The sequence below is a fragment of the Mus musculus genome, chromosome 18 (genome assembly GCF_000001635.26).
Source record: "Mus musculus strain C57BL/6J chromosome 18, GRCm38.p6 C57BL/6J".
NCBI lineage: Eukaryota > Metazoa > Chordata > Mammalia > Rodentia > Muridae > Mus > Mus musculus.
This window is the reverse complement of record NC_000084.6, coordinates 12,138,524-12,166,076: the sequence shown is the minus strand read 5'-3', so window position 1 is coordinate 12,166,076 and position 27,553 is coordinate 12,138,524. Positions and strand designations below refer to the sequence as shown.

Genomic DNA, 27,553 nt, shown 5'->3' with positions numbered 1-27,553 from the left:
CCCACCGTGCTGAGGTGTTCTGGATCCCAATGCAAGTGTCTCTGCAGAGTTGCATGTGTATATACACAGTATGATGAGGAATAGATAAGGTGGTTGTCTTGGACTCTGGGGTGATTTGGGTTTCTTTCTCATTTTTAGTATTGTTTGCATTTTTTAACCGGAAGTGTGTCATTTTTCAGTCTAGATGGAAAGAGTTTAAACTGGGGGCTGGTGAGATGGCTCAGTAGGTAAGAGCACCCGACTGCTCTTCTGAAGGTCTGGAGTTCAAATCCCAGCAACCACATGGTGGCTCACAACCATCTGTAACGAGATCTGACGCCCTCTTCTGGAGTGTCTGAAGACAGCTACAGTGTACTTACATATAATAAATAAATAAATCTTTAAAAAAAAAAAAAGGGTTTAAACTGCACCATGTTAACCCATTGTCCTTTTTAATGAAAACAAGTCCAGGACCACCCTCAACTCATTTGTCTTGTTCATAGCTGCAGTGCTGGAAACAGTGTGCCAAGCTGAGGGCATGAGGGTAAAAGTATTTGGCACACCAGAACAGACACGGGAAATATTTATTAAAGAAAATCCTGCAGGGCTGGACAGATGGTTCAGCAGTTGAAGCACTCCCTGTGCAAGCATGAGGTCTGGAGTCTAGCTCTCCAGAAACCCACGTAAATTTCAGGTGGGCATGGTGGGCCACTGTAATTCTAGGAAGGTGTGCTGGCTAGTTTTATGTCAATTTGACCCATTTTGGAAGAGGGAACCTCAATTGGAAAAATGTCCCTACAAGATTGGCCTGAGGACAAGCATGTGGTACACGCTCTTGACTGATAATTGATCTTGTTGTGCCAGAGAAATGTTAGTGATCCCCCAAAACACACACAGGAACCAATCTGATACAACTCACAGCAGGGTCTTTATTCTATTCGAGCTAGCTCAGTGGTGCCCCAATGCAGCACCATCATGCAGGACAGTTTTGGTGGTGGGGAAGCCCTGAATATGTGTGCAAGCATCTAACTGGAAAGCTCCCGTGGCCTTTAACATAATTGGCTGGTGCTGGGAGTTATATCATAAACTTAACTTCTGTTCCCCTCTGCATTGGTGGTCATTAGGCAATGGGTGGGCTTGTAACCTGGGGTACAGGTTTGTTGGGGGAATAACCAGGAGACACTGGTCTTGTTAGGGGTGTAACCTGGAAACTCTTCTCTTGTTGAGGATTAGCCTAGAGACTGGAGCTAGGCTCAGGTTCTGTTGGGCAACTTGGAAACTAATGCTAGATACCAGCCTGTTAGTCTACCCGAGTTTAAACTTGGTCAGGTTCTCTAAAATGGAGCCTGAATTTAAAAGCTTTGGCATCTCGATCTGGGATGGCTTAGCCCACTGTGGGTGGTGCCGTTCCTGGGCTTGTGGTTTTGGGTGCTACAAGAAAGCAGGCTGGGGAAGCCTTCAGGGGCAAGCCAGGAAGCAGCTTTCTTCCAAGGTGTCTGCTCTAGCTCCTGCCTTCATCTCCCTCCGTGAACTGTAATGGGATAGTGTTATTAACTTGACAGAATCTAGGATCGCCTTTGATAGGCTTCCTGGCACATCTATGGGGGATTATCTTCATTATGTTAATTAAGACCCAACCTTGATGACTGGTACCACTCCTTGTGTGGGACTGTATACTGTTGTAAGCTGTGGACTGTTCCCTGAGCACTGGCTTATCTACATTCTCTGCTCTCTTCTGTAGATGTAACACGACCATCTGCTTCAAACTCCGGTTGCCATGATTTCCCCAGCATGGCTTCCTCAAAATGACAGATCGTACCATGAACTACTGAGATAACCCTTCTTAAAGTTGCTTTTGTAGGATTATTTTGTTACATTAACAGGAAAAGACACTAAGGCTGTAGTTCCTTAGTTATCTTCTGTGTCATTTGTGCAGGATCTGTGTCTGTCTAGACAAGTGAGCATCTCACCTCTGCTAAGTTTTACAGCCCCACTTGTCCTTTGTGAAACTGGCCATTTGGGATAAGATACCAAAAGTCATTGGGGGTTAGGCTCTAATGACTGGGTTGGATGTCCTATGTCTCTGGGTCAAGCTTATAAGTAGTTAAATCCTGACTATTAAGGTAGGATTTTCTGCTGTTTCTGGTCCTTTGGTCTCAGGGCTTGCACATGCTAGACTGGTACTCTTCCACTGTGCTGCAAGCACCTCTAACTTCTAGTGTTAGTTCTTAAACCCTAGAGATATAATTTCATGCAGAAGACACCCAGTCTATGCTAGAAGTAAAACAACACCCTTTCTCTCAGTGCAGAGAAATCAAGACCACAAGAATTCTGAATGGGGGCTGGTGAGATGGCTCAGTGGGTAAGAGCACCCGACTGCTCTTCCGAAGGTCTGAAGTTCAAATCCCAGCAACCACATGGTGGCTCACAACCATCGATAAGGAGATCTGACTCCCTCTTCTGGAGTATGTGAGGATAGCTACAGTGTACTTACATGTAATAAATAAATAAATATTTAAAAAAAAAAAAAAAAAAAAGAATTCTGAATGGACCTTAGGAAATTAACTTGTTCATATTTTATTTTGGAAAAAGTTTTCAATTAACAATAATCTTGCTTTGGATAAACCTCATTGGCTACAATACTGCCACTGCACAAAGCTATCATATTTTATTTTATTAATTGTTAGATTTGAGGTCAGCCAGAGCTACCTGGTAAGACCCTGTCTAAACAATATTATTTTATTATTGTTAATTATGTGTATGCTTGTACCTGTGTGGACATATATGCACATGAGTACAGGTGCCCCAGAGGCCAGAAGAGGGTTGCTGGGTCTCCCTGGAGCTAGAGTTACAGGCAGGTGTGAGCTGTCAAATGCCTGTGCTGTGAACTGCTCTCAGGTCATCTGGAAGAACAGGAAGACTCAACCTCTGAGACATCTTTCCAGTCCTCTCAGACATTAAAATAATATCACTCCGCCCCTAAGAAAGACCCTTCATCGTTTGTCTTCTCACATTATCTGGTTGTTTCTTCATGGCATACTACTATTCTTTGTCCAATTCAGTATATTGGTAACAGACTCTTGGATTGTTTGGTTGATTGGTTTGTTGTTATTATGTTGACATAGGTTTCTCTGTGCAACCCCCAGCTATCCTGGAACTCAATCTGTAGACCAGGCTGGTGTTGAATTCAGAGGTCAACCTACCTTTGCCTCCTGAGTCCTGGGATAAAGGTGTATGCCATGATGCCTGGCTTATTAACAAATTCCTTTTATTTTTTAAAAAGATTTATTTATTTATTTGTATATGAGTGCTCTATCTGCATATACACCTGCATAACAGAAGAGGGCATCACATCACATTATAGATGGTTGTGAGCTATCATGTCGTTGCTGGGAATTGAACTCAGGACCTCTTTTTTTTTAAAGAATTATTTATTTTATTCATGAGTACACTGTAGCCACCTTCAGACACACCAGAAGACGGCATTAGATCCCATTACAGATGACTGTGAGCCTCCATGTGGTTGCTGGGAATTGGACTCAGGACCTGTGGAAGAGCAGTCTTAACTGCTGAGCCCTCTCTCCAGTCCCCACAAGTTTTTTGTTTGTTTTGCTTTAAAAAAAAAAAAAAAAACAAAAAACTTGGGCTGGCGAGATGGCTCAGCAGTTAAGAGCACTGACTGCTCTTCTGAAGGTCCTGAGTTCAAATCCCAGCAACCACATGGTGGCTCACAACCACCCGTAATGAGATCTGACACCCTCTTCTGGTGTGTCTGAAGACAGCAACAGTGTACTTATTTATTTATAATAATGAAATCTTTGGGCCGGAGCAAGTGGAGCCGCCTAGAGCAAGCAGAAGTCCTGAATTCAATTCCACAAGCACATGGAGGCTCACAACCATCTGAGCAGCTACAGTGTACTCACATACATAAAATAAATAAATCTTTTTAAAAAAAACTTAATATATTTTACATATATGCTCTACCTGCATGTATACCAACATGCATGCCATAAGAGAACATCAGCTCCCATTACAGATGGTTGTGAGCATCATGAGGGTGCTGGGAATTGAACTCTGGGCCTCTGGAAGAGCAGCCAGTGTTCTTAACCACTTAGCCATCTCTCTAGCTTTTTGAACTCGGCACCTCTCAATCACTGAGCCATCTGTCAAGCCCAGTAACAAATTCTTAATTGCCTTTTAGGGACTTCATTTCCTTTCACACTCCTGTGCCATGTAAAACACATATAAATTTGTATGCCTTCTTCCTATTCAGCTACTGTATGCTAAATTAATTCCTGGGGGTCAAAGCAACAGAAGGGTACTTGCTCTTTTGAGGAACCCAGTTCAAGTCCCAGCACCTATACTGGGTGACTCACAGCTGCTTGTAAATATAGCCGTAGGGGGTCAGCTGCCTCTGGCTTCTGCACTAATTGTGGCAAACACATAAATAAAAATAATAACATTAAACCTTTGTAAAAAAGAAAAGTAATTTTTGAACCCAGCAGAGCCTCTTGACAGGATGAAGGTAAAGGAAGTCAAAATGTCCACAAAGACAACCTTTTGTGCTTGTCTATAACAAACTCACCTGAAAGCCCTCCAGCCCCTATATTTACAGAGAACTCACGTTGTGCTCTTGTTTTCTCTTCTGGGACAGTTAGTAAGAACAAAAGTTGATTCTCTGTCATATCTCCCCTGGTGCATTTCCTTTTTGTAAAAGCCTTTGAGTCACACAGTTATAATCAAGCCTTCATGCATCTGCAGTATAGTTGAGTATGTCAAGTACTATCATGATGCTGGAAATAGCAATGAATATATTGGGTAACAACTGCCTCATGCCAGGTAATGTGTGCGTGTTAACATATGAGGACAATGGATTTAAAAGGAATAAATCCTCTGGAAAGACAGATCAGGATGAGGAGAATGAAGGAGTGGTAGCTGCATTATCACAGTTACCAGGGTAGCCAGCATCCAAGGCTTTCTGTACTTTCTGAGACTTATGACCTTGGCAGTCCTGGGGAGCAGGGACTTCTAAGTTGCACAAGGCTGACCCATGAACCAACAGTATAGTACATGATAAAATGCAATTCCAGAGTGTAAGTGACATTCATTTAAAAAAGATGAAAACTCTTAACTTCAAAGGGATGAGACAGTTTCCTCTGGAACCAAAGGGGTAAGCATGGCCCAGGAACACAGTTGTAGCCTGTTGCGGCCGATAGCAGCTCCGCAACATGAACGGTTTGACTGAGAAGGCTACTCGAGCTGTAAGAGAGGAATCTAGACGGGGCGAAAGAAGAAACGGAGCTAAGACAAATTTATTTTGATCAAAGCTCAAATTTTATTGTTGGGACACTAGTTATGAAGGAAGGGGGAGGGGACCCGATTCCCGCCGAATAATCTCGGGTCCAGTAGAAAGGTGCACGTGTGTGGCTCCTCAGGTTCCAGCAGTGGGCGTGGCAGAACGAATGAGCAGGAAGCTCCACCCCGAGCAAGCAGGTTTCAGGCTGGGGGAGGGGAGACTACATCTCCTCCCTTTTATTAACAAAATTTAAAAAAAAGAAAAAGCTGGCCTGAGGGGGGAAAAATTATCTATGCTCAATAGTTCTGCCTGGAATCTAGGGCTAAAGAAAAAACTTGCTTCACTGGGATTCTTTAACTTTTCTTATGGTAAACTGTATCTGGCTTAAGACTGTCCTTTCTAGTAAACAACTAACTGAAAGGCCTGGAGCTGCAGACTCTGACTTTATAATGCTAATTAGTACTTGGTAGGTAACTTTTTAGTTGAATTTTAAGTAGGGCGTTGGAACTCAGGCTAAGTTTGACTGAACAATGTGAAAATAACACTAAGTTGATATTCCTCCGCATTTTTGGATGATAGGTGGGAAACAGGGAGAAGGAGTTCGACCGGCTCTTGTAGTAGCCTACCTCAGATTCATGTACTAATGTGCAATCAGTCTCATTGCAGTTTTGTATCGATAACAAAAGAAAATCATGAATTAAGACACTTTAAAAATACACTGGTGGAAACATTAGGTAGGTAGATAGATTAAAGGGACAGAGAAGACACCCCTTCTATGAGCCTCAGATGCTAGCTGATGCCATCCTTAGGTTTTGGTAGAAGGTAAGGTTTTGTTGAAGCAGTACATTCCAAAAGGAGTTATGTCAGTCACAGGATGCTAGGTCTGACCCTGAAGTGGTGAGGAATGGCTACTTAGGGGGCTAAAGATGGGCTGTTTAAGTAGGCTCTGGGTCTGCAGCATCGTGACCTCTGCACAGTCACAGACATTCCATCCAGTTCATCGGTTGTCACTAACTGGATGGGGACAGTGGAAGGTGCAGCCTCTTTCTGGGAACTTCATCAGTGATAAAGCATCTGCCCGGTCCATGTCAACACATCTATTGTGTCTGTTCAGCTCACGTTTGGGCAGTCATGTGGTTGAGACTATGAGTGTAGCTTCTCACATTCCTTCCAAAGACTGAGCCTCCTGCCCATAGCTGGCAGGTAGCTCTCAGCTGATCCAGCCATCAACTCAAAGGGCACAAAGCATGCCACTCTCAAATATGCCACTGAAAGTATAACAATGTAAAAACAGAATTCTAGGCCTTTAGGCCCAGGCTTGGGAATGTGGCCTTTGTAAAGGTATGCTAATCATAAAAGAGATAGCGACATTCCTCTACCCACCCGTTTCCTGGGTTCAAAGAGTGCTCATTCAAAGAAAGTCACCCAGAACCTGCAATGCAAATGTGCTATTGTTAGGGGCTCTTAGAAGCTGTCTTGAGAGTTAACAATTACCAGGTATTCCTTGTGACTCTTGTAACTTTACACTTCCTTGTGACTCTTAACTGGTATCTTTGGTATCTTCCAACAACGCCCTCCCCACTTCCTTGAGTTTCGGTTTCTTCCTTTAAATACCCCCTTATCCAGCTACTCGGAGCGCCACGGTCCTCTACCCCTGCGTGGTGTATGACCATGGGCCCGAGAGCGCTCTTAAATAAAAATCCTCTTGCAATTTGCAGCAAGACCCGTTTCTTGTGGGTGATTTTGGGGTGTCGCCTCTCCTGAGTCAGAACGTGGGGGAGTCCTCACGTTGTGGGTCTTTCACCACCTATCCTGGCGTTCTGAGAAAGCTGCTTAACAACAGCTGCAAGAAACACTTGCAACCTTCCTAAAAGAGAGATGAACCCCCAGCATGGGGGAGAGGGCATCCTTCCTGAACCACAGCTGAAAGAAATCTGTTGAACTACCCTTTCTCTTCCTAGTCATGTGGCCATGACTGAACTTCTTGCCTAATCTCCTTTTCCTCACAGACTCAATGGCTGTCTTGGTTACTGTAAAGAGACAATGACCTAGGCAACGCAGAAGAGGAACCATTTAATTGGGAGCTTGCTTAGAGGATTAGTCCATGATCATCATGGCAGGAAGCAGAGGCATGATGCTGGAGCAGTAGCTGAGAGCTTTACACCCAGCCCCAAGCCAACCCACAGTGGCACACCTCCTCCAAGGCCACACCACCTAATCCTTCCCAGACTGTGGGCCGAATATTCAAACTTGAGCCTTTGCGGGCCATTCTGCTCTAGATCACCACAGTGGCCTTTGTCCAACAACTCAGAATATCTTTCGTTTTCAGAGAAAATCTGCCAGGATTAAAGGTATGTGCAAGGACAATCCAGAGTTTAACTTCAGTCTCTGTGCTGTGTAAAGTATGTATTCAATAAATAGCTGTACTTTCCTCCTGTTCATGTCGAGTCCCATCACTCTGAGACAGCATGGGTGAAACTTTCTCTCCCATAGATAAATGAGACCACTTTGAAAGTAGACTCTTCAGTCCCAGTCAGCCTTTGGATGACTAATCCATCTGGCCAATTTGTTTCTCATGAAAGTCTTTTCTCACTCTGCCAGGTGAATCCTACTAGAGATCAAACTCAGATCATGAACTTGGTGGCAAGAGCCTTTAACAACTGAGCCATCTCATCAGCCCCAAACCTCGAATACTTAGTAAATTTTAATGTAGATCCTACAAAAGTCGAATAGAAAAATATATACCTCCATAAACTCAGGCTTGAAACTATAATCAGATGAATGACATCTCCAGTATTTCTCAAGTGTTACCAATGCTTGGGACTTTAATGTGCAGGCAGGATTCCCTTCTGATGGTCAGTCTGCCAAGCCTACCTCTAGTGACACACCTTCTCCAACATGGCCACACCTCCTAATCCTTCCCAAACAGTCCCACCAATTGGGGACCAAGCATGCAAGCATGCCTGGGATGTCGGGGTGGGGGGGTGTCACATCCAAACTACTACAGTTTCTATCTTCTAAGGGAGTCAGCCTTACTTAACATCTCCCCATCAGCTGCCTGATTTTTTCAGTCTGCTTTGTCCATCCATTTTGTTTTTTTTTTTTTAGGCAGAATCTGAGGCTGGCCTCAAACTTGTAGTAATCCTCCTGCCTCACTCCATGCCTCTACCAGGATTAAAGGTGTGTGCAAGCATAATCCAGAGTTTTAACTTTCAACTTTTTGTTGCTGTAATTGTTTTGGAGACAGTCTACATACCCTTGGCTGACCTGGAATTCATTATATATACTAGGCTGGCCTCAAACTTACAGAGATCTGTCTGCCTCTACCTCCTAAATACTGGCATCTCATTCTTATATCATGGAAACTAGTAATGAATTATCTTATAGAAACAGAAATTCTCTCCAATCACCCTTGCATTGGTAACATTTTTTTTAAAGGATTTATTTACTTATTTTATGTGAGTACACTGTAGCTGTCTGCAGACACACCAGAAGAGGGCATCAGAGCCTATTACAGATGCTTGTGAGCCACCATGTAGTTGCTGGGAATTGGACTCAGGACCTCTGGAAGAGCAGTCAGTGCTCTTAACTGCTGTCATCTCTCCAGCTCGGTAACATACATACATACATACATACATACATACATCTTTACAGTCAATAATAAAATAAGACAAAGTATTCCTATTATATACATACTTTACTGGATTATTTATCAAACTAGTATCTCCAGCTATGTGAAAAATGTCCTGACTTCACAAAGGGGTTTCGGGGGGGATACCTGTAAAACTCAAAACAAAAGTTGTGTGTGTGTGTGTTTAAAACTGCACTGCTGCTGGGCGTAGTGGCACACGCCTTTAATCCCAGCACTCGGGAGGCAGAGGCAGGCGGATTTCTGAGTTCGAGGCCAGCCTGGTCTACAAAGTGAGTTCCAGGGCAGCCAGGGCTACACAGAGAAACCCTGCCTTGAAAAACAAACAAACAAACAAACAAACAAACAAAACAAACAAACCAAAACTGCACTGCTTACTTTGCTATAGAAAGGGTGTCTTGGTGCCAGGACATTAAAATAAGGACAAAGAATTAACCACACAATGAACCAATTCTAAAATGATCTCTTCATTTTTAATTTCTTGAAAGGCAAGTTCATAGCACACTCCAAGCAATGGTTTGAGAAAGAATATGTGAAGAAAGCAAACAAAGTTTTAAATGATTGTTTCTAATGACTTTTCTGCAATTTGTGTCCAGCCAATAATTTCTCATCATTTAAATCTTTGTGTGGAGCAGCAAACATAAGTGGGATGAGCCACCTAAATTCACTCCTCTGAAATGCAATTAAAGCAGTAGAACAGAAACAAAAATAAATAGTCGAGAAAGAACATATTTGGCAATTTAAAATAATGTTAAAATTTTTCAACTATAAATTACATTTACTCTTTATAACCAGACAGAAAGTGAAGCTGGTTAGTGGATCCAATGTAACTCCCGGAACTGGGGTAATGAGGTGAGAGCAAGCAAGCACTGGTCTTCAGAACAAGGCTCACCTTCTCAGGCCGAGTCCAGCCAGTGTGACGCTGGCAGAGGCCCACAGCCGAGTTAGCCGGTCAATTCAGTACTTGAGCTGTTCAGGCTGTGTCTTCCACTTACTGAACAGCTCCACTTACTTTGTTCTAGTTCTCTCCAAATGATTAGCAATCAATATGTGAACAATTTGGGGAAACGTAAACGGAAATGTTTCACTGCCTTCTTAAAATGTAGCAGATCCCATTCTTACCTTCTGCCCTTCCAGATACTTTGTATTCTCATTATAAATGTAAATAACCAACCATTTAACCTAATGAAGAAAACCTGAAAGTTAAGTTTTAAAATGTAGTTAAGAAATCCTTTTATATTTATCTTTCAGAAACCTGTCACCTCTCCTGGCTATGAGACGGAAATGTAGAATTCCACACATCTACGGTGTACCAATAAAATGCTTATGTCCATTTCCACCATCCACTGAGGCCAAGTGCCCATTTCTAGTACCCACTGGGGTCTCCACGCTCACGGTCAAACAGCTAGGAAGGGCTAATTTAAAACAGCAACATCCACCCAAAGACGCAAGGGAAAGCAGGAGGCGAGCGGAATGGAGCAGAGCGCAGCCATCGAGCCTCCCCTGCAAACACCTCAGTCCCCACCTCCCACATTTGGAAACACTGCCTATGTGAAAATCCTCATCTAGACACTTCAGATCATGAGTTGTATAAAATCCAGACTCCTGTGGCTACACATCTATACCTGTTAAAGAATTATATTATCCTTTTTGTAAGATGAGAGGTAGTGACATTTTATTCTTTCAATGCCGAGTTAAAAATTGCACACATCTGGCACGTGGGTCACAAGTGAGAAGCCCAGAAGCAGCACTGTCCACTCCTGCTTTGGTATGTCAGGTCACCTCCACTCGCTGGCTATGGCAGCTGCCGTCCGTCACCGCTGTACTAGTCGGCAGACAGCACAGGTGGGCTTCCATCATCTTTCAGAAACGAGGCTGCTTTCCTCCCGTTCTTCTGAATGTGATCTTCATTCATCTTCTCCAAAGCTTCTATCTACAGACCAAGCATGGAACCCTTCGTCAAATTTTGGCTTCTTAGGAACATATCTGACCAAAGTGGCATTTTTCCTCTCTAACCTCTGGTTAATGATGCTGGCCTTGAATCAGAATCTCTCTCACCTTCCTCTCCCCATACTCTGTTTGCATGTGACAGATGTGCACATATACATGTTTGCTTTTCTTTGCTTTTCAGTATAAAATAGATTTATTTAGGGAATGGGGGTAGGGAGGTGGTTAAGAAGATAGCAGAGGCAGAGAAAGGGGAAAAGGGAACAGGAAGAGAGGGGGAGCAAGAGGCAAGAGAGAGGCAAGAGCATAATTTGCTTTCACTTGATGATATTACCAAGGTCAATACTAGAATCTCATCAGTTTTGTGATGTCCTCCATAAAGCTCCCCGCCACAGTGTCCATCCCACCTGACTGAGCCACAGCTCTCTGCACTTCCTGCCTGCTCTTAGGCTCCCCCAGAGCTTGGCCAAGCTCAAGGTTCACATGAGAATTTCAGAATAGACGCTAACTACTCTCTGCAGTGTGGGTAAAACACTGGGGAAATGTCTTTCTTAAATGACATCCTTTCTCTATGTAGACCTGGATGGCCTGCAACTCTCTATGTAGATCAGGCTGGCCTCAAGCTCACAGAGCTCCATCCACCTCTAGGATTAAATGTGTGCCACCACAGCCAGCTGTTGCTTTTACGTTTTAGCTTTTGCCCAATCCTGAGGTAATACGAGATCTCTGAAGGATCTGGCTTTCTGCCTTTGTTCCCGCAGCTCAGTACTACGATGAAGGACTATCTCTGTTTGTGGCTACTTCTAGCTTTCTACCTTCAGCCAAGGGCAGGTGGGTTCTGTGAGTTCCTGTTGCGACATCACCCAGAGTGTTCCTCAGTCAACTTCCTCATTCTTCAGACTGGAGAACTAAAGCTAAGCGAGAATGTGTTATGACCCATCCTTTCTTCTTAGACCCCTGCCAGGGAACACACCATGTAGACTCATGCTGCCCTAAAACTCAAAGATCTGCCTGTCTCTGCCTCCTGAGTGCTGGGAGTCTTCTATTACTCATTTAAAGCAAAGTGTCACCTCTGTGAACAAGCATTTCGGTGTGTGTAGAGAAGCTGGAGGGTGTGAGGTGAGACCTGAGCTCCGGGCAGCTCCCCTGCAGCAGCGACAGGACAGAGAGCTGTGCACCACTCACCTCAGCTAAGAAATCAGCTTCATTGTCTGCCGAGATGTTCAGGCCAGAAACAGCATTGAACAGCTCCCGTTCATTGAGGGCTTCCGTTACTCCTCCTTTCTGGAAGAACTAGCAACGGCATGCAAGCCATCAGAGACACGGGCAAAGTTCCCACAGACCAGCATGCACAAGGCACCAGGCAACTCCACCATTGTGCAGGCCTTCAGTTCTACTTGATATTGTCCAGCTTTAGTACCTGCTCTGCCTCCTGGTTTCTCCTCTTCACTTATAAACATGGTGCCTGTGTACAATTACTCTGGCACAGCATCATATAGACAGATGCTATATTCACTAAATCCCATGAATTATCTTTTTGTTTGTTTGTTTGTTTGTTTTTTGTTTTTTCGAGACAGGGTTTCTCTGTATAGTCCTGGCTGTCCTGGAACTCACTTTGTAGACCAGGCTGGCCTCAAACTCAGAAATCCGCCTGCCTCTGCCTCCCAAGTGCTGGGATTAAAAGCGTGCGCCACCACCGCCCGACTGCCCGGCGAATTATAATTTTTAAGCAGCCCACAGGTTACCTCCAGTACAAAGTTGCCCTCTTACTTGGTTCTGCTGCTAGGGCGTCCTTTCCCTTAGAAATGGGAAATGAGAGTGAGCAGGCACTGCTCCTCTGTCTCATAGAGCAATGTGGTAGGAAGCAGCAGGCTTACCATGTTCTACCTTTGGTTTATGCACTATGCACGCTTTTTCACTGTGTAAACAGCAGGAGCCAAACCAAAGCCAGAGTCACTTAGAAACAGGCCATGTGAGTCATAGACTCGAGTCCATGAATGAATTTCGAAAATGTCTCCTTTATCTCCTTCTCTGTAAGGTAGCTGGTATCCCTTCCTTAAATTTCTACAAATATGGTTCTCTTAGGAGTGAGGAAAATATTTGAACTTGTTAGGTCCTTTAAAAAACATTGCTTTGCACACCTACCTGTGAAACATTCCTACAGTCACGGAATAAGAACTCCAGGCCATGAGGATGGGTTGGCTCTACCGACTGACTGACGTCAATCAACCAGACCTAGTGAACATAAAGCACAGACTAGTGTGTCTACATTCAATAACCTCCGTCAGGAAACGTAACCTGAGTATTAACTAAGTGTGCCACTCACCTTCCCAGCATGCCACAACATGTTATACTCGCTGAGGTCAGCATGCACAAGGGTACATTCGTTATATAATTGCTGCATCAACTGTGAGAAAGGAAGGGAACAGTTAGGAAATGAAAGCATAATTGAATTTACCTCTACTAAATGAATTAAGATACTGATTAAACACCTCAATAAATACTTCCCAGAAAAACAAGTTAAAAACTTATTTCCCAAAAACAAACAAGCAAACAAACAAAAACAAAAAAACAAACCAAACCAACAACCTTATTTGCTTTCTTATTTGTCACAGTAATGACTTGGACCCAGGACTCACACATGTCCTACAACTGAGCCACAGCCTCCCCAAGCCCTTCCTTCCTTCCTTCTTGTCGTCATTAGTGTTGCTCAGGAGGGTGAGGCACAGCAAGGAACTGCCAGGGAATCAGTGTATGACAGTCTGCTTTCTTGCTGGGACAACAAAATCAGCCCAAGGGTCAGACTCTAAGTGCATCTATTGCCTAACCAGGGGACCAAGGGAAGTCACTTCTCTCTGTAAAAGGATAAGGGTCACTAAGACCTCCATGGCGCATATACAATTCCATGTGAAAAATATTTCCTGCCAGTGGTGGTGGAATAGGAATGTTCTTGTTTGTAAGCTAGCGTATTGATATGTACTGTAGGCTGGTCTTGAACTCATGAACTTTCTGCCTTAGACTCACAAAAAATGTTGGGATTCTCAATGTGTGGCAAATGTGGTTAACAGTCTTTAAATTAAGGAGCATCATACATCCAACATAGTGATAACCCCTAAACTTATACTTGAAACTATTTGTTTGCGCCCCCTAACAGAACCAAACAACAAAAGTCGACCACTTGTCTCTTCCTCAGTCGCCCAAGCAGCCAGAAAAGGATTTCTTTGTTCCACTGCCCTTCTCTTGGCAGTGGAAGGTGATTTACCTCTCTAAGTGTATCCTGTTGTGTATGTGCATGTGCTCATGACTATATACATGTGGGATATACATGTGCATGCATGTGGAAGCCAGAAGTCCATGCCTCTATGTCTTCCTCTATTGTTCTTCACCTTAGTTCTTGAGATAAGGTCTCTCTCCCTATAAACCTGAAGCTCATGGATTCAGCTAGACTAGCTGGCCAGCGAGGCCCTGGGACCCTCCTGTTTTCTGCCCAGGGCTGGGATTGCAGACACACACACAACACTGGACTTTTAAAGGGATACTAGGAGGACAAACCCAGCCTTGGGCTTGCACAGAAGTATACTGGCTTTAAGTCCACTCCTTGCCCCCACATTTCCTGTTTGCATCAGAGCGCAGAAGCACTGTGTTGAAACCAAGGCTGTGGATATCCGCACCACTGAAGCTCAGGCCCCTTGATTATGTCTTAACAAATGACTTGGATCCTGTTTTTATATTCACATGAGCTGCTGTATGACACAAGGGCTCCATGCACACCGTGTACCATGCGCACGAACCTCTCCAGTGTTCACTAGAAACACTGCAGAGGAACAATGACAGCACTAGGGGTGTTTGCTTAAGCAGGAGGCCTCAAATTTAATTCAGTTATCACCCCCGACACTGGCTTTCCAGTCCGAGCATCTGACTCGGCGACTGTCTTGTCACTCCAGTGTTCAATTTTCATTGTCATTCTGCCATAAGGATGCCAATCTGCTTCCTCTGACTCTCAACAGTAGCTGTAGGCCTTTTCTTTACTGTTAAGGAACATCTAAGGACTCAGATACAGGATTCCATCTGCTAAACCTGACTGAAGTTCAGTGAAAAGTGGTTTTTTTTTTTTTTTTTTTTTTTTTTTTTTTTTTTTTTTAGTATTTAGGTAAGATCTTTATTACATTTTTAATCTTTCAATATATTTCCATATTCCCTTCTGTGGTTCCACTTTCCATATTTTCTCCAGTGCCTAAAAAATATGCGTTTATCTCAGTAAAGGAGATAAACACAGGGCAAGCTGTCTTACAGCCTGGAAACATCTGTAATACAGTCTTTTTCCCCTCAATTTTTGTTTAGACACATCCTATCTTAAAGCATAATAGGAATGCTTCAAGCATTACACTTCAGCTAGTTCTGCTACACAGGACCAAAATTGGGTGGGTCTCTGAACATGTGCTGATACTGTGAAGCTTAACACTTTGATGAATTCATTAGAATTATAGATCAAGAAGGTCAGGAAACTGATATGTAGGTAAAGTAACTAAATGTCCAAAGATGAAAACATGACCTCACTAGGCTTTGTAAACACTGATATATTTACCTTTGAATCATCAAAGAACATTTTTAAGCAATAGAATATCTGCCAACCTCCTGTATACTTGTCTTACATTTTACACAAAGTACTATATAATATCTAAAATTCAAAGGTTAAAAAGCATAACTTATATCCCAAATAAGTAAAAAACTGGGATTACTATTTTTCTTTTCATTGTCTTATTCTCCACATTATTTCTTTGTTTGTAGTTTAGCCTTATGTGGTCCAATGGCAGTGGTTTTGTATTTTAAGTCGGCAATGCTAAAAATGAAGCCTGCCTTTGCTCCATGAATCTCTTAGGTTGTCTAAAATCATTCAACATGCAAAACACAAAAGCAACTCTTTTGTTGGGATAGGGTTTCACTAAGGAGTTCAAACTGGCCTTGAACTTGAGATCCGTCAGCTTTAGCTGCCCAAATTGTAGGATTCCAGACAGGCAGCTTTACTTTTTAAGAGATGACTTATTTGTACTCTTATGGAGTGAGTTCCTGCACACTGTACGTGCATCAGAACCTCTCAACTAGAATTGCAGGTGGCAATGGAGCAGCTGACCTGGGTGCTGGGAACAAGGACAGTTAAGTGCTCTTTCTTAATCACTGAGTCAACTCTACCTCCCCAACTCCCTTTAGACAGTGTCTTACTATATAGTCTACTCGACTGAAACTTACTATGTAGACAAGGCTGACTCCAACTGTGGCTATCCTCCTGTCTCTGCCTTCTCAGGAACACGGTGTGCACCACCATGCCTGGTTTAAAGACGCTTACTTTAATGTCAACACCCTTTACAAGATTCTGTTTATCTTTTATGCCACCTTCAAATTTTATATTCCAAGATCATCATTACTAAGACAGACTCTTGTGCTGTGTCCCCAAGTTGGCCTTGAACAGCTGGGACTATCGCACACGACTCACACATCAGTGCACACATGTTACACAGGCACAACTTACATGAAGAGTCTGATAGTAGGCATCTTTCATTTCTTCATTACTAAGCTTTACTTCTTTTAATTTAGGGGCTGGAACTTGATCATGGCCAATGAAAGACATAACTAAAATGTGCTTCTTAAGCAGTACAACTGTTGGACAAGGAATTCCAGCCTTCTGCATTCTGTATAGAAAGAAATAATTAAGAATATAAAGATGAGAAGGAGAAAACATGCATTAATTCAACAAACACCTAACTAGGGCCTTCACTGAGCTGGTATTATGTTCTACACAGATGAGGAAATGAAAAAAAAGGTAAGACACAGACCCTGGTGGGGGTCACTCAACAGTGAAGTGGCATCATGGGAAGGTTGGCATAGGTGCAGCAAGCGCCCTGCATGCACTGTGATTCTACAGAAAGACCATTTAACATAGAACTTTCACATATGTGATGGGATGTCTAGGCAGATGGTGCCTTAGTTTCCCTTAAATGTCAGTGAAGAAGGAAAATGCCTTTTTATTTACAAAGTAGGACTTCTGGTTCTAAACATGGAAATGTTTTCTGACAAAAAACCTCATGAAGCACTAGAAAGTCAAAGCCTTTCGCTAATTCTGTAAATCGGCTTAAATGACAGCATGGATCTTGGCCTGGCTAGTAGTCCTGGTACAAAGGGCAATTCCCAAGGTCACCTGCAGCAAGACCATTTTCTTTACCTTGTAAGATTGTGCATTTCTTTCTCTGCCCACATGCGGATGATCTTACGTGGATTTAGTTTACTGAAGCGATCTTTAAACCTGAAATCATCTTTAATGTACTTGTCACGATTCTTAAACTCATTAAGGGTTGTTTTAAATACCTTGATGGCACATTCTGTTGGTATAGCTTTACCATCTTCCTTTTCATCCTCCAGGCTAAAGGGAGTAAGAAGAGCTGAGTCACTATAGGTTACTATAGAGTTACCACGGTAAGACTCTATCCCACCAAGTACACCTACTTTGTTTCAGGTGCCACTGTTTTGCCTTGTTTATTTAATACCTTCAAGTACTGTATCTTAATAAAATGTTAGGTTTTAGGGGGTTCTAATATGTTTCCTTGGATGGCCTGGAATCCTAGACCCAAATGATTCTCCTGCCTCAGCTCCCCAGGACATGGAAATATAGATACACACTATTGCTCCTAGTTGGTTTTGTTTCTTTTAATATAAGTATACTTTCATGACTATAGAATCAAGCTTGACAAATAACAGAAAAACATACTTCTTAAAGCAAACTACTCTGACCTTGGATGATTTGGGATCAAAAGTCAACAAAGTCAACACAGAGAAACCTTTTAAAAATAATGGCTTCTTTCTCAACAAATGGTGGTGTTAAGTACGCCCTGTGGGTATGTGAAGGGCAGGAGAGAGCAGAAACAGAGCATGAATGGACACCAGAGAGAACCAACCAGGATGTACCCGGTTAGCAGCACTGGAACCAGAGCTGGGACAAAGGGGAGGACTCGAATGACATTCACAAGAGACTTGGGCCCTGTCTGAGGAAACACTGCAGTTAAGTCTGGCTAGAGAGAGGGAATGAAAGGTGGAGATGAGTGACAGGGTGAGGAGCAGACAGGCTGCAAAGACCTGGGACATCTCTCTAGAGGCAGCAGCCACCATGAGGGCTTATCACATGACCAGCATGTTAGAGTAGGAAGACCAAGGGAGGCAGAGGCAGGGCTGACTCAAGAGGTTTGAATCACAGTGATAACAGGGAAGAAAAGGTGGGTGAAACTATAGCAACATGTCTTCTAAATACCTGCAGGCAGGCTACGCTGGAAGAGAAAGGAAGTGCACCCAGAAGACAGAATCTGAACCACGCCAGCGACCTCCCTGTGCATTACACTCTCCTGGCTACTTCTCCACGCAGCCGCAAAGGTTCAGAGTCCTTTAGCAGGCTCTGTGGAAGCCTTTTCTTTGTGTGGCATGTGAGATCTAAGGCTTTCATGTCCTCTATCTATGGAGAGCACTTACCTTTCCATACCTGCTCCTGTTTTCTCTAAATATCAGGTCCCTTTACTCAACCTATCACTGGTTTCCTTGGATGTCTACCAGGTGTTGTCCACTTTCCATTCCATGCCAAGAACAATGGTAACTTCCTAGATCTGTTTTCCCCTCGGCTCTCATCTCAGGAAATAACACCAAGACCAGTTCAACAGCATAGACTGCTGATTATACTTTCTAACCATAGCTTCCCATTCGCTTCACTGCACCAAGACTAAAGCAACACAATAGTTCATTTACACTGCCATGAAGACTTTTCCATTGTACTAGGGTCTGAACCAATCCAGGACTCTCTATGCTACATGCTATTGAGCTACATCCATAGCCAAGACACTTTTTCTTTTTCTTTTTTACTATCATTCATTTTCCTTCTAGCAGCCCAAGTCATTTTTTGACCAAAAAAAAAAAAAAAAAAAAAATCCACCTTTGGTTCCCACTGAGCTTAAATAGCAGACTCCTTCCAGGGTCTCGGTCTTTCTTGCCCTACCTCCTCCTGCCTCCTAGGCTCCACTCTCTAGTCTGCCATGCAGTGCAACCTCATCTTCCATGCACACAGGGTATGTCCTTCCTAGTCATTTCATTAGACTTCCCTGCTCTCCATCAAAACACAACACTGCCCCACTGCAACCTCGTACAGCCACATCAGGTGTTGTCTATATATTATTAACCTTGAAGGCAGCGGTGATGGAGACTGTACTGGATTAGAGCAGGGACTTGAGCACCTAAGAACACCCAGTGGATGGAAGCTGCTTAAACACTGGCAACTGGATGAGGCAGCTTTCAGGAAGAGATTAGAGGCTTTAAAAGAAATGTCCCCAATACTCTAAATATGTTACAGACATGCTAGGCTGATGTGAGATGAGCTTCCTGTCATTGGGCAGTTTACCCACAGAGTAAACAAAACCCTATTTTCAAAAAAATAAAATCAGAGATAGAGTCCAATTTAAATAATTCATCTCAATATTCTCCTAGCAAAACACGTCCCTGTACCTTAGGCAAATCACATATCCCTCTGCTAATTTTCTGGGCTTTATTTTTTGCAACAGGAACCCAGATAGCCTAGGCTTGCCCCACATTTACTATGCAGCTAAGGGTAAACTTGAAATCCTGTGCCCCAGCCAGGCAGTGGTGGTGCATGCCTTTAATCCCAGCACTTGGGAGACAGAGGCAGGCAGATTTCTGAGTTCGAGGCCAGCCTGGTCTACAGAGTGAGTTCCAGGACAGCCAGGAATACACAGAGAAACCCTGTCTCGAAACCCCCCAATCCCATCCCCCCAAAAAGCAATCCAGTGCCCCTTGCCTTCACTCTGAGGGCTGCGATTATGTCGTGCACCAACATACCTGGTTCCTTCTCTCCCTAGTATATATAGGGTCTTACTGTTGCTCAAGTGAACTCTAACTCACAGGAAGCTGCAACTACCTATGTGCATCCTGTCTCGCTTCTTATGCCAACTTAAGGCCCTTAACCACATCACTGTGTTTATATCATGTTATTCCCCATATCTCTAACATTTACTGTCAGGTAAAAGTATAACTTTGTTGATTAGCACAAAATTGAAACTGTCTAAAACAATTATCAACAGAGCTGAAGTTTTAACTATATGCCTGAGGCAGCCTCCCTCCCTCCCCACCTCTCCTGGGGCAACTACTGTCACTGTGCTCTTTCTAGAGTGATGACTGATCTTGGTTGTTAACCTCACTGTATTTGTAATCAGCTGAAACCCAAGCAGCTGGCATGCTATAAGGAATAATTCTCTTCCTTCTCCTCCTCTTTCCTTTTCCTCTTCTTCCTCATCCCCATTACTTCCCCTCTTCCTCCCCCTCTTCCTCTTCCTCCCCTTCTTCCTCTTCCTCCTCTCCCTCTTCTTCCTCCTCCTCTTTTTTGCCAGGACAGGGTCTCACAACATAGCCCTGGCTCAAACTCACAGAGATCTTCCTGCCTCGGTCTCCCAAGTGCTGAGATTACAGGTATGTGCCGCCACCACCACCTGGCTGAGGGATTATTCTTGATCAGATCATTTAAGTATAAAGATCCACCCTAAATCTGGGCCAGACTTTCTGTAACAGCCCACATAAAAGGACAAGGCAGGCCCTTGCCCTCAACTCTCGCTGGCAAGGTCATCTATCCTGCGGTATCCTGCAGTCTCCCTTCACTGGTGCGAGAACCTACTTCTTCACGATTCCAATGCAGACAGAAGATCAGCAGCTCCCTAGGAATTCCCAGGGGCTCCAGGGACATCCAGTCTCCTGGACTGAACAACTTATCAGATTCTTGGCCTTCTATCAGGAGGCATCCATTGTTGGACTACCAGACCAGTCTGTGAGCCACTCTAGTAAGTCATCCCCTTTAAAATATATACATATGCATACACATACAATCCTATGTATGTAATCCTATCATTTCTGTTCTTTTAAAGAACTCTGACTAAGCCAAGAGTGGTGACCCACACCTTTAATCCTGACAATCAGAGGCAGGCGGATCTCTGTGAGCTCAAGGCCAGCCTAGTCTACAAAGCGAGTCCAGGACAGCCAGGGCTGGTTACACTGAGAAACCCTGTCTCGAAAACCAATTAAAACAAAAGGAATAATAACACTAATCTGACTAATACACAGATACACAGATAGAGCTCTGTGGATAAGCAGCTACAGATAATGACTATGTACCTCTTCAACTAGCATTTGGCTGTCATATTGGGGATTTTGCTCACTTTAAAGAAAAAATTGAAGTGGGACTGACTTCCTCATGATGTCTTCCCTGAATGTGTCTGGCAATGACCTCGTCCATGTCTCTTCCTACCCTACTGTGGTCTTCCCGTGTGTAACCAACTGCATGCTTCTTCTGTGTTCATCAGTGTTCTTACTGTGGTGAACTTCTCCTGTTACGAGAGTCTGACTGACAGTTGTGGTGACAAAGACCATATGTACTGTTCCTTTTATGTCCTTGTGTGAATGAGGGTCAGTAGACAACCAAGGGCATTGGTCCTTGCCTTCTACCTTGGGGCAGTCTTGTTGTCTGTGTGCCAGGCAAGCTGACTGTAAGCTTCCAGGGCCTCTGCTGTCTCCAGCTCCACCCTGCTATAGGAGCACAGGAAACTCCAGTCCTCACACATGCATAACAAGCACTTTACCCTCTGAACCAACTCTCCAGCTCCAAGAAAATATACTATTAAAAAAAAAAAAAATCAAAGGGGAAACCATGAAACCCCAAGAAACATGATTTGTTACACTAGCTAGCTCAGAATTTGAAAGGGAACAAAGCCAGCTCTCCATTCAGTGAAGCCTTCCACTAACTATTCAACAAGGACGGAAAAACAAGGCATACAGTGTGTCTCAGTGATTCATTAGGAATTGAGCTTCCGGGCACGCCTGTAAAAGTACATCTAAATTCAAGGATGTCCCTACAAGTTTCCATGTCATTTAAAGTGGCATGGTCAGGGATGGAGAGACGGCTCAGAAGTTAAGAGCACTTGCCGTGCTCCCCATTCCAGAGGACTGGAATGTGTTGGCAGCACCCACGCAGGACACTCATAAACACCTGTAACTCCAGCTCCAGGGAGCCAATGCCATTCAGGCGCTTACTGTCACGGGTGCATGTATGCACACACTCGCACACACGTAAGTCTAGAATACAGGAAGGTCTACTAATACCTAGAATTCCTTAAAATAAGTTAACGGGGGGGGGGGGGGGGGAGGGAGGATCACTGCCTCAGATAAGTAACAAACATATACAAACTTCTGAAAGATTGGACTCAAAATTGTTACTTATGGGAAAAAAGTCTGTAAGTTCTGATGAAGAGTATTTCTAGCACTTTCTTGTAACGTTTTAGTCATGGCCAATCCTTTGTTTTACAATAACTTGTACATTAAGTCATATATGTCTTATGTCAAGGAAGCCTGTGTTGAAAAGTAAAGGAAGAAATGCGTGGTGGCGCACGCCTTTAATCCCAGCACTTGGGAGGCAGAGGCAGGCGGATTTCTGAGTTCAAGGCCAGCCTGGTCTACAGAGAGACTTCCAGGACAGCCGAGGGCTATACAGAGAAACCCTGTCTCAAAAAAACAAAAAAGAAAAAGAAAGAAAGAAAAGGAAAAAAAGATTAATACCAGCAATTACAAAATACGATCTCACTGTGCTCTACAAAAATCCCATAGTGAGTATTCTGTTTCAGACTAGAGGTTGAAAGAGGCAAGCCTGTACCCCACACCCCCCTTCTCTTTTGGTTGTTTTGGATTTGTGCTGGGATTAGACCCAGGGCCTTATGTGTGCTAAGCATGTGCTCTACCACAGAGCCACATCCTCAGGCCCAGTGCTGCCTTCTATCCTCTTTTTTAGAATTTAACAATCCAACTTAATAGTTTGTGCATTATGGATGTGTGTAAAGAGAAATAATTATGAAAACTAAAGGCAAAGACTTGATTAATAGGCATCTGAATGCTTATGAGTACAAAATAAATAAAAAGTACTGTCTAACCTTTATACAGTAGTGATGTCTAAATGCCTACTTGCTCTGCAGCACTGTTAGATTCTACGTAAATCCGTCAGTCCTGAGGAGAAAGGTGCTTTCACACCGTGGCACTGTTGTGGTTGTGGTTTTTCATTTACCTCCCTCCATATGCATGAAAGACAACAGATTCCTTTCCTGTACTAATACAGCCAGTGATTGTCTCCAACATTCCAGAGTTGACCATTTTATACATAAGTAAGCGTGTCTTAGGATCAACTGCTTTTTCCTGTAAGAGATAAAGTTCTATAAGTGAAAATGGTCAACATGAACGACTCTGTAAAGGCATATGCACAGCAGGCGCTCATGAGAGCAGGAGCACGATGATATACTTCCTCCCTCCCTCGGGGGCCCCCGGAGCTCAGCTCCAGTGTCATGACGCTAGCTAAAGAGATGGGTTTGGTGACAGTCCTGAGTCTGGGCCATAGAGTCACTCTTTCTGTGGCAGACAACCTCAAGGGCCAGAGCTTTCTGAGGAATAGCCCCAAAGGGACTTCAAGTGCTGACAGCAGAGCCATAGTAACCCATGTTGAAAGGTAAGGAGAGCCACTGAAGGGCGACCCTAAGATGTAGAGCACAGAGTAGGTGAGATCCAGTGTGTCTGAGTGTGGACACAGGCAGACTGTGTGTAAGGGACTCGGGCCACCCGCAGCCTGCTCTGGAAGTGTCTGAAGATGACCGCTCATCTGCTATGCTTCCTCCAACTGACCCAGGGAGAAACCAGCCTACTCTCCTTCAGGTCACCATGAGCGTCAGTGTGCGGAGTGAGAGGCGCTGATGTACTGGGAAAACTAGCTTCCCGGAAGAGCATCTGTTCTGACCAAGGGCCTCACCGTCCTTCTCACAGCACTCCTGGCTTCCTAGCTCTGGCTCCCCACTTTATGGAAGATGATGTGGGTCTGGAAAGGAATCTCTTCAAGGAAATCAAAACCCTGAGCCCTGCACCCTACGCTTATACTCCTCCACTCTTCCCCGTCCTCCCAGGTAGGATACTAAAGTAGACAAAGTTCAGAGACAATGAGGGCTCCTGGGTGGCACCCTGCACGGTTTCAGTCTCGGAGGTCATTGATATAGTGTTCAGGACTACTATTCATTGGCATGTTCCCTCTGGCCTCTGGTAACCCCCAATTTTGTCCCAAGATAAACGACTAACCCCAGAGGAGAAAACCGAATGGAGAACAGCTCCCCTGAAGAGTGGGGGTCACATTCCTGCCGTCTCCTTCCATGGCAGCAATGTGCTCCCCCCGCCCAGCCCCCACACTATTGCCAGGACTGTGGGTGGGACATATGCCAAGATTACAGCCAATATGGACTGGGGGAAGTGTACGCAGGTGGTAAGTGATACATTTGGGATGCCAGGCAGGAGTGTGCAGATTGTAAATCTCTAGATTTAATGTATACAAAGTCTCTCCCCTTCCCTAACCTCTGACCTTTCTTGATTGCCCTGCAACATCTTCTCTACCTAGCTAGGTACCCTCCACTGGGGACCCAGGTCTCTCTTCTACCTTTTATGAAGGTAGAATTCATACAACACCTCTGGAGATATTCCGAGGCTAGAAGACAACAGCTTCTCCCTTCCAGTCCTGAGCCAGTACCAACCTAGTGACATCTTCCCCTGTGTACCCTTGTGGCTCCCTACTACTGAGCCTTGAAATGAGGCTCTTTGGCTATAACTTCCACATTCTGCCCTTAAAAATGAAACTGGAAGTTAAAACAAATCAAAACCCAAACACTGGGTTAATCAAAGTCTTATTTTACCAACTTTAACCAAGTTTAAAGAACTCTGTCTTACAGGTTTTAGAAAAATGTTATTCTTTTTATTTACATGTACATGTGGATGTGCTAAGGCAGACTTGAGCTGCCTGATGTGGGTACAGGTAACTGAACTCTGAGCCTCTGCAAGAACAATTCTTTTTTTCTTTTTTCTTTTTTCTTTTTTCTTTTTTTTTTTTGGTTTTTTTTGAGACAGGGTTTTTCTGTGTAGCCCTGGCTGTCCTGGAACTCACTTTGTAGACCAGGCTGGCCTTGAACTCAGAAATTCGCTGCCTCTGCCTCCCAAGTGCTGGGATCAAAGGCATGCACCACCATGCCCGGCACATGTTCTTTACATTACACTGAGCCAGCTCTCTGGTTCTCTTACAGCTTTTTAAGTGTTTAGTAAGTTCACTTATTGCCAGAATAGTACACATTATCTTTATTAGAATAAAAAAGATTAGTGTTCTAAAGAGTAGTAATTTTGTTATTTTCAAAATAGATATTATCTTCATTAATATAAAAACACTAGAGACTATTAAGTTACAAGAGTCAGTGTAATAGGCAAAAACTTATTTTTTCTTTTTTTTAAAATCTAGAACATCTGGGCTGGAGAGATGTGTGGGCAATTAAGAGCACTGGCTGCTCTTCCAATGGACTTGAGTTCAATTCCCAGCACCCACATGTCAGTTCATAACTATCTGTAACTCCACTCCCAGAGAATCCAAGGCACACACATGGTACACAGACAGATAAAATGCCCATAAATATGAAATAAAATAGATCTTTAAACATCTGGAACATTCAATTAAATGCACAGTATATGCTCTAAATTACTGTCATTAAAAAAACTTTTTTGGGGGAAAAAAACCTTTATTCTAATTAATTCACAAATAATATCATTCAGGTGGCTTAAGGAGGCCATATAATCACTTGTTCTGCTACAAGTCCTGCCATCTCAGTATGGGCATGGCATTCTGAAGCAATAAGATTACTACTAAAACAATCGTTGGGTGTGTAACACATGCCAGTAGTCCCAGCACTCAGGAGGTTAAAGGCATGTGTATCTCTGAGTTCAAGGCCAGCCTGGAAAGCAAGTTCCAGGACAGCCAGGGTTTAATTAAGTTTACACATTATACTTTCATGTCCAGTGTCCAGTTTTCAAACATTTTTTTCACCTGCATTAGCCCAGAGAGCAAATAATGTTATCTGTAATTTTTTTTTTTTCCAGATAAGATATCACTAGTCCAGGCTGGCCAGGAAATCACTGTAAAGCCAAGGCTACTCTCAAACTCATGGCAATACTGCTGTGTTAGCCTCAAACTCCAATGTGCTGGGATTATAGGCATGAGCCACCTGAGCTCAATTTGAACTCCTTGACTAGACTGACTAGTCCCTGGCAGGCAGGCAGATGGGTCACTTTACTAAAACACTACCAGGTGTTAACCTCATACAGGTTCTGGACAGGTTAAAACTTGTTGAATCTCATGAAATCAAGGGTCACCAACTGTCTCTGCTAAGCCAGTTGGGTTCCTTTAGGGTCCTGGTAGGTGATGTCAGGGTTTGAAGGCTCAAAATTACTACCTCCACCGAAGCCTCTGATGACACCTGGCCCAGTGTATGTTTTACGGGTGCTGTCCTGGGTACCACTTTCATGTGAGGGGCCACACAGGAAGAGGGGCTTCACCCGCTACACCAAATCCTACGAGCCTGGCAGCACTGCTTCCAGAAATTGAAAACTCCATAATATGTGTCTTCAATAACTGATTAACTAAATGTTAAATCAGAAAATGCCAAAAAGCAACATCACTCCAGTAGCCCTGATTTGGAAAGCCAATTTCAGGGAAAGGGGTGGGGGTAAACATTAAGTTTTGTTTTGTTCTTTTTCCTGAAAACACTGTTTGTAATATGAATTTTTCAACCACAGTGGGGGAGGTGCTAAGCATGCTTACAGCGGTAGAATGTTCCTTCTTCTCGTGTAGACGGGCACTCCGACGCTCTTCTGAGTAGGCGTGTTGTTTTAAGGCATTAAAAACGTGGTTGGATAGTTTCAAATCCATTCCAATTCCATCCCCTACCTGAAAGCCAGGGGCAAACTGACAAAAACAGAAAAGTCACGAGTTAAATGTTTTCACATGGTGGCCATGATGCTGGGAACAACTGTGAGAAGTTAGTCTTGCACTCAACAGATGACCTCATATAGAAACAACCCACAGGCCCAGGGGAGCAACACAAAAAAACTGCAGCCCAAAGGATGGCATACCCTATGCAGAGAAACACTTCACCATACCTAAAGTGAATGTCTCTCAGCATTTGTTTTGTAACTTATTTTCATGCCAAAGAACACAATTTTATAAAGCCTACTCTAAACCTTAACAACAAAAAAATACAATTTCATAAATTATTTTTGAAGACTAAGTTGCTACAGTAAACTGTACAATCACCGCCACGGCAATTATAGTCCACTTAGGTAGCTGCTAGGCATCGGTGGATATTTAAATTTGAGTTGATTACCATGTCAGAAGACAGGGTAGGTGGTATTCCCCATAACTAAGTTCTGCTGAACAGCACTGTGCCAGAGCCATACCAAGTATTTCCAGTCAGAATACAGCACAACCACACCCAGTGAGATACTTACTAGACGTGCATTTGTGTGCTAAGGTCTGCATTCTTACCTACCACAGTACTTATGAAAGAAAATACTTTAGACTGGAGAAATGGCTCCCCAGTCAGGAACACTTGTTCTTCCAGAGAGAACCTGAGTCAGTTCCTAGCAGCCATGTAAACAGGTTCACAGCAACCTTTGACTCAGTGCCAGGGGATCCAACATCCTCCTCCTCAGGCCTCCACACGCACCTGAACGTGTTTCTCTCTCTCTCTCTCTCTCTC

The 27,553-nt window shown here is 43.6% G+C and overlaps 1 protein-coding gene and 1 pseudogene across 5 annotated transcripts in view; both read right to left on the bottom strand.

Moving 5' to 3' along the window:
• Window positions 1–2,520: 2,520 nt before the first annotated feature.
• On the bottom strand, window positions 2,521–2,639 carry Gm25289 (annotated as a pseudogene).
• Window positions 2,640–8,709: 6,070 nt separating this feature from the next.
• Riok3 (RIO kinase 3) overlaps window positions 8,710–27,553 on the bottom strand; it is a 31,277-nt gene continuing 12,433 nt past the window's right edge. The window contains exons 6-13 of one of the 5 annotated variants that reach the window (NM_024182.4): window positions 26,617–26,760; window positions 23,014–23,141; window positions 17,089–17,286; window positions 16,399–16,558; window positions 13,198–13,278; window positions 13,017–13,106; window positions 12,057–12,164; window positions 8,710–10,857 (exon numbers count right to left, since the gene is read on the bottom strand). In NM_024182.4, the coding sequence (NP_077144.2) occupies window positions 10,750–10,857; window positions 12,057–12,164; window positions 13,017–13,106; window positions 13,198–13,278; window positions 16,399–16,558; window positions 17,089–17,286; window positions 23,014–23,141; window positions 26,617–26,760 (1,017 nt within the window). In that variant the 3' untranslated portion in view covers window positions 8,710–10,749. Of the gene's footprint in view, window positions 10,858–12,056; window positions 12,165–13,016; window positions 13,107–13,197; window positions 13,279–16,398; window positions 16,559–17,088; window positions 17,287–22,882; window positions 23,142–26,616; window positions 26,761–27,553 lie in introns of all 5 variants that reach the window. The other 4 variants (XR_001782390.2, XR_001782391.2, XR_001782389.2 and 1 more) reach the window with 4 other exon arrangements.